At 40.6% G+C, this 7142-nt stretch overlaps 1 protein-coding gene across 2 annotated transcripts in view; it reads left to right on the forward strand.

Annotated features, from left to right (window-relative positions):
• The first annotated feature begins 5649 nt into the window (after positions 1-5649).
• The window catches only part of LOC101852883 (mitogen-activated protein kinase kinase kinase 4), a 74016-nt gene continuing 72523 nt past the window's right edge, over positions 5650-7142 (forward strand). For both annotated transcript variants that reach the window (XM_035972686.1, XM_005109611.3), the window contains exon 1: positions 5650-5776. In XM_035972686.1, the coding sequence (XP_035828579.1) occupies positions 5694-5776 (83 nt within the window). In that variant the 5' untranslated portion in view covers positions 5650-5693. The remainder of the gene's footprint in view (positions 5777-7142) is intronic.

The following is a 7142-nucleotide window of genomic DNA, read 5'->3' on the forward strand; positions in this document are numbered from 1 at the left end:
TGTGTGTGTGTGTGTCGGGGCGGAGGGGGGTGGAGTGCGTGTGTATGTGTGTGTATGTGTGTACATGGTGAAACACCAAACCAATGTGCCAGGCTCTGAATAATAAAGATGTATCTTATCTTATCTTGCAAGGTTATACCAGTCTATGATTTGGATTCTTTGTGTTTAAATATAAGAATATTGGTTTTATGAAAGGTACTGTTTTTATTAGATTTTCCTGTGTGTACCACTGTATTTTAGACACGTGATTTAAGAGAAATATCTTACTAATTCTCTGTTCTAAACTGAACTCTGACCAATGTACCTCAAGCCACAGAAATAATGTAAAGCTTAGAATGGAGCATTATTTCAGAAATTCAAGGACAAGTACTTGAGAGAGAAATTCTCGAAAAGACTTCTTTGTTTTGTGATTATTGTTATCGCCTGAGATACTTACGCATGATAAACTTAGATTTGTGATATTATAAGAACATAATGTTCTTGAATAACGTCTTTCATACCTAGCTTAGAAAGAAGAAAAAATCAACACAAAAGCTATGTACACTTTAGACACTCTTGCCTTATGTTGATGAGGGTTTGGGGAAGTTTTCCTTATTGGACTAGCTGAGTAACTGTGCATAATTTGCACATCACTTTAAATAAACGAAAACATCTGTGGGATCAAACGTTATATACTCAAGTTATTTTGCTATGATTGTCATGTTTAATGCATAAACCCACTTGTCTTTCTGCACTCATACTACCTTGTTTTTTGTACAGAATATTCCCATACGATGTTGATGTTCATTATTTTTTCTTGATTTGACAAATAAAATACATAAACTGTGATAAAATCCTGGCTGTTTTTTTTTCTGTTTTTTTTCTAAGACTTTTAATTCTTTTGGTGTTGGACATGAGCGGTTGGGGTAAATAGGTCACACTACAGTTATTTCTGTTGTTGTCTGTTATCTTACCAGTTCAAACGCTGTCTCTTGCCTTCTTCTAAAAAATCGTATTTTCTTTGCTGTCCTGTGTTTTCTTAGTCCGTTCCTTCAATATTTCTGTTCTTACTTTATCTTTCTCCATTGACAGCTAAGCTAAACTTTCCACCTCCTGTTCCCACTTTCAGCTCTCTTTTTCTTTCCGTTCTTCTGTCATATCCGCTGTCTGTCTGTCTGTCTGTCTGTCTGTCTGTCTGTCTGTCTGTCTGTCTGTCTGTGAGCACAGGTGTATTTATGAAGTGTCGTGTCTGTGACATGAAATGTAACTCGGATATTTTTGAACCAGAATAGTCAGACGCTGAGACTTTGTTGGTTGTGAACTTGGAAACGCAAATTTTGCTGGTCTTCCGTTTCACCTAGAGAAAAGCCAACCTTTAGTATAGTAAGAAAATAAACTCACCGAAACCCAAAGACAGATACGGGGAAAAGGAAAGGAAACCAGCAAATTTGTGAAACCGGGGAAGGCTCGTCAAAAGAAAAAAGACTACTGGCATGGGACTTAAGTATCTTAACATTACCCCATCCCATAGTAGTTTTGTAGTTTTAGATGTTTCACACCCCCCCCCCCCCCCCCACACACACACACCCCTTCTACCTTATTACTATCAGTGTGTTAATTAATATCCAATCCCCCACTCTATTCGAAATGCCCATTTACGGGCATAAAGAGTCAATTGTGTAACCTGTAAGCTCAGTGTTACCACGTCACCACGCCGGTCCGCGTCATAGGCTTTAAGACATTGTCGGCCCACTACTCAATTCTCCTCCTCCCCCACCACTTAGCCCAACAAACAACCAATCAGAAGCTACGAGAGTCAAAGGCCATGTTGGAGAGCCGTGACGTCACACTGGAGCGCCGTGAGGCGAGGAGAAAACCCTTTCAAGAGGCGGACACTGCCGGACACAGTGGTTACTGAGAACTGAGAGCACAAGTCCCTGTAGCTGTGGTGGTGAGCCGCCGTGACGACAGACATGTTTCACGGTTGACCGCTGGTCACCCCCAATCATAAAAATCAGGACAAGCAACTTATACACCGCACGCACACAGCTTAGCAACAGCCAACAAACAGAAGACTACAATCATTACTGACTTCCTCAGTTGACGCCACGGACAGTTGATCTAACGCCTCCCCTTTCCTCATTAACAGTGTTTAAACTGTTTTCATGGCTTATTGGACATCTTTGACTTGTCTTTCCTCTGACCTCAGATCTTCCCAGTTCTCACTCACAAAAGTCACAGCCTCACAAACCTCGACCCAAGCTTTCTTTTTCTTATCTCTGTCAGTATACTCGTCTGAGGTTTTGTTGTAGAGGACAGGCTTCTTTTCAATGACACAATTTTATTATTATTTTTTTAAATTTTTAAAATTTTTTTATTTTTTTGGGAGAGGGGGGGGGGGGCATGTGGAGTTCGAATATCTATTGGTATATTATTAAAGCTTTTTCATTATTGTCTTGTCTTCGATTAAAAAAATAGCCATTTATCTTGAATAGTAAGCTTAGTCGAAATATTTCCAATTGAAGGAGGTCGTGGTCGCCTGGTTTCAGAAGTAAAATTTGTGAGAAAATGGCCGCCAAACTTTGATAACTTCCATAGCCGGAGAGTCCTTGAAAATTGAAATTTTACCATTTTTGTGCCTTTAATCAATGTTTTAAAGTAAAATCCCCACTTTTAAAAATGTTTTTTTAATGGACATAAAAGGTATTGAGCCAAAAAGATAAAATTTGGAGAAAAAAAATGCCCCTCGGCCAAAAGAATGCCGATTTCTTTGATTTCATTATCTTGACGAGCGCCCGATTCCACCAAGCTGCCTCACAATTTCATTGTTTACATTTGGGCGAGAAAACAGTCGCTCTACTAAAGTTACAATTTTAGTTGCGCAATAGTTGCTGTCTCCGTGCGACTTATTTTATACACCGTGCTCACAGAGCTAAGCAACAGTCAGACAACAGTAGCTTATCATCATTACTGACTTCTTCATTTGACGCCATGGACTTCCACGACGCAGTTGTTGTCTGTGCAGTTGTGATTGCACTTAAAGATTCAAAGATTCAAAATGATTTATTGATTTGAAAGGCCTTTGGCCCATACATCCACATATTTTAACATATGGTTCGGCAATTACATACATTGGTGCAGCCCATCGGATATTTTACATAAATTGGGCACGCACGCACACATACACGCATGCACGCACGCACACACGCACGCAAGAACGCACGTGACGCACGCACGTACATACGTACATACGTACGTACGTACGTACATACGTACGTACGAACGTACATATACGTACGTACGTACATACATACATACGTACGTACATACATACGTACGTACATACATACGTACCTACCTACATACGTACCTACGTACCTACGTACCTACGTACCTACGTACATACATACATACATACATACATACATACATACATACATACATACATACATACCGTATACATACATACCATACCTATATACATACATAGATACAGGCATAGACGTACATACATATACGGTGTTTTTGTCACCAGTTTGTATACAATAAAGAGCACTTGTTAGGGAGGTAGGTATGAAATGACACACGTATCTACCAATTGAATTTGGATTTTCAATTATCGTACACGACGTATTTCCGGAAAATAAGAGCAAACAGAAATAGAACTGCCACACAGATTGCACTTCGAGAGAAGAAAAGGAAACAGTGGTTTTGAGTTCACCCTTTACCCTGTCAGAGGTTTTTAAAAGCGCATTTTGTCAAACTGCATGAAGATTTGAGAGCATACTCTCCCACTTTAAAAAAAAACTATTATCGTATGAGCTCGGACAGTTTTAATGAGCTCTTACGTCTCGGGGGACCCTCAATTACGTATCAAAACACCAACTGGAGGAGAAGCATTTCAGCAGAGAAAAGACAGTTTGGTTGCCTGTTCGCGCTTTGTGTCAGTTTGGTGTGTAACTTGTGTAACACAGAGGATTTGAGCAATAGTTGCGTTGCCAGAAAGTTGTGACAAAACACAAACTTTTCAGTCTCCAAAAAAACAGTTGCCTGTGCGCACGGTGCTTATTTATTTCATTGTTTACATTTGGGGGAGAAAACAGCTGCGCAACTAAAGTTGCCCTGTGCGCGCCTAGCCTAAATGTTTAAGGTTTCTTCTGTAAATCCCCTATTATTTTTTTTAACCCCCTCTCGGCTTACATCAAAGAAAACGTTTCGGAATCTAAGTTTGAACTGAACTTTAAGAATGGGCTTTGCCGCTTTTAGATTATGTTGGTCATCCAACTGTTAGACCCGTATGCTAAGTTCTGAGAAGATTGAACAGGGCTATTTCTTTTTATCTTGTTTTAACCACGATCAGAAGAAAGTGAGCGAACTATAAGAATTCCCCTCTTTTAACGAGTGGTATTTCAATATGAAAGTGCGGTTTTGTGAAAATAGGTCAGTTTTATAATGGTTCATGTCCTATAAATCTCCAATATTTTTTCAGTCCGTCTTTGACTTCACAAATTGATACGTGGCGACGGAACCTAAGTTTGCAGTGATCTTCATTAATGGGCTTGGACCCGCATACAAAGACCGAGAAAGATTAAACAAGGCGATTTGTTTTTATCTCGCTTTAACCGCGATCAAACGAAAATGAACAGACTATAATATTGCAGAAATACATAAAATAAATTCATAGTACTTTACTTTTACTTTCACTTCCTCTGTTGCCGTTGGCTATAGGCAGGCCCTCGAGGCTGCTTGGCTAGATGACTCGTAGTAACAGATGGCCAATCCATTTTATTCTGTTTTTCTCTATATGAAATACAGGCAGGACTCATGCAGTTCCAATATATAGATGCTCTTACCGCTTCATTTCTCTGCCTGTCTTATGGCTTTCGCTATCAGTGATTTTGCTTTTATGGGTCGATCCAGATCTGGCAATGTCATAAAGTTGTTAATATTGAAGTGATAAGTTGTCTCTTTAATTGTGTCCATGGAGATGTTTGGGTATTTGGAAATAGGGGTGCCAGCTAGGTGACAGCCTCGTTGGCTTTTTGAGTTCCCATTTCTATTTCTCTGTCTATTAACCCGTTTTCAGAAAAAGGGCTACCAAGATTCCGGCCCACTTTCATAACTTCTGTTTTTGATGTGCTGATTTTCATGTCAAATATTTCTTGCAGCTGTTGTTCAGTTCGGTAGTATATGATTTAGGAGGCTTTGTTGGTATGGATGAATAAGACAAGATTCATAGTAGGTTAACAAAACTAGATCTACATAGAATAGCCATAAATTAGTTCAAAGAGCTTATATTTTAGCCTACAATTAAGGACAACGAAAATATTATAATTATAGATAATGCCACTGATAGGCCCTATAATTTATATTTTATTCTTTGCTTTGATATTATATTAATTCTTTTCCAGACAAATTTCATGTGTATTTGTAGCGAGCTTCTTAAGCAATATGGTAATTGACAAGTGCTAGGATGTTGGTTACCGGTACCCTATGTACTTTAGGCGTGTCAATGTAGATATCTAATCCATGAAAAAAAGGCTAAGCTATAATAAAAAATAATATTATTATAATAGTAACTCGCCCCCAAAACACGAAGACGAAGGGCTCTCGTTCGCTCTCGTTGACGCGAAGTCTCACCTGTTCTAGGTCAGGAACAGGGAACAGTAGATCTAATAATAGGCTAGGCCTAGCCATCCAATACACTTTCCATCATGGCCGACGACACTGAAGAAGACAAAAGAGGAAGTTCTCCAAAGGAAAATTTTAATCCTTTGGATGAAGGCGACTCAGATGTGTATGTAGCAACTGTATACGTTTAGAAATGTTTAACTTCTAAAGAGTGCATTTCACTGGATTTCCATTGCATCCACAAGAAGCATACATTTTTCACAGAAAAACAACAAAAACCAACCAAACAAGATCTCCAGGGAGGAGTATCGTCTTGGGCAAGGATAGTCTTGTTATTGACACTCATTGACTAATTGACACAAGTGGATAGCTAGAGAACGTCAACTAAACGCCATTGGCCGATATTTAGGGAAGCAGCCACCTAGTTTGACGTCATTGAAGGATTCCCACTTTGTCAGTCATGGCATGGTGGTGGCAACACGACTGCACAACGCACGGCAGCCTGCCAACGCCAACGGCAATGGATTATTTTCTTTGCAACTTGCAGAACTGTTTGGTTTGGTTGTCTGTGATTGTGCAGTGCAGTGCAGTGCAGCACCGTTCTTCTGCCCAAATTGATTCTGATGCTGTACACTACTACGTATACTTAACCCTCGTAGTGCTCCAGGCGACAAAATTTGCTTCCCCTCTCTCATTCCGCTGAGCGCGCGAGGCGACTATAATCGCCAACGGGCGGGCCAGCTCCCAAGCGCGCGAGGCGACTATTGTCGATTTAGGGGAACACCTTATTTTTGGAGCAAATAGCGTCTCCTTTAGCTGCTATTATTAGTTCTGTAATGGAAAATTTTACTCTAGAATGGTTCAACCAATCAAAATCAAGGAAAAAATAACCCAGGGGTCAAGGCACTGCGTGCCTTCGTGGGTTCTGTTAGGGATAGACTCTATATAATGTTTATTTAGGTCAATTACCCTGTTGCGCTGAACAGTGAATGATTGGTTTCATTTTATACAGCTTTCCCTTTATTATTTTGAAAACCATACCTCTGGAAAGTGAAGTCTTTTCTGAATTTATAAATTGTCTAGGGTTTTGGTGAATGTATGCGTGCATACTGTCAAGATACAAAATGAAACAATAACATTCCCCGCATGGGCCTCAAACAACCCAGCCAGCGCTCCGGGGCAGGTCACAAACGGTCAAGGCTAAGCGTGCCCGGCACGGAGCACGCTCAGCGCTTCCGGTAAGCGCTACGAGGGTTAAAGGCCACCTCTATTCTCACCCCAGGTGAGAACGCAGGCGAGCCTTGAATAGCGCAGGAGAGCCTTTTGGCTATTCTCACCCGGTGTGCGTTCACCGTTATAGCCTAGGTAGGCACTTGGATATCGGCCCGCGCGGCCCGAGATTTTCGTTCACCTGCGGCCGCCGCGTTTTGTGTCAGAAATCGGGCCCCGTGAGGGGGGTACCTATTTGTTTTGTTTCGTTTATAGTGTTCTTTTCAATTTATGGATTACTTCCGCCTATCAAATTAAAGAGG

The sequence above is a fragment of the Aplysia californica genome, unplaced genomic scaffold, assembly GCF_000002075.1.
Source record: "Aplysia californica isolate F4 #8 unplaced genomic scaffold, AplCal3.0 scaffold00796, whole genome shotgun sequence".
Taxonomy (NCBI): domain Eukaryota; kingdom Metazoa; phylum Mollusca; class Gastropoda; order Aplysiida; family Aplysiidae; genus Aplysia; species Aplysia californica.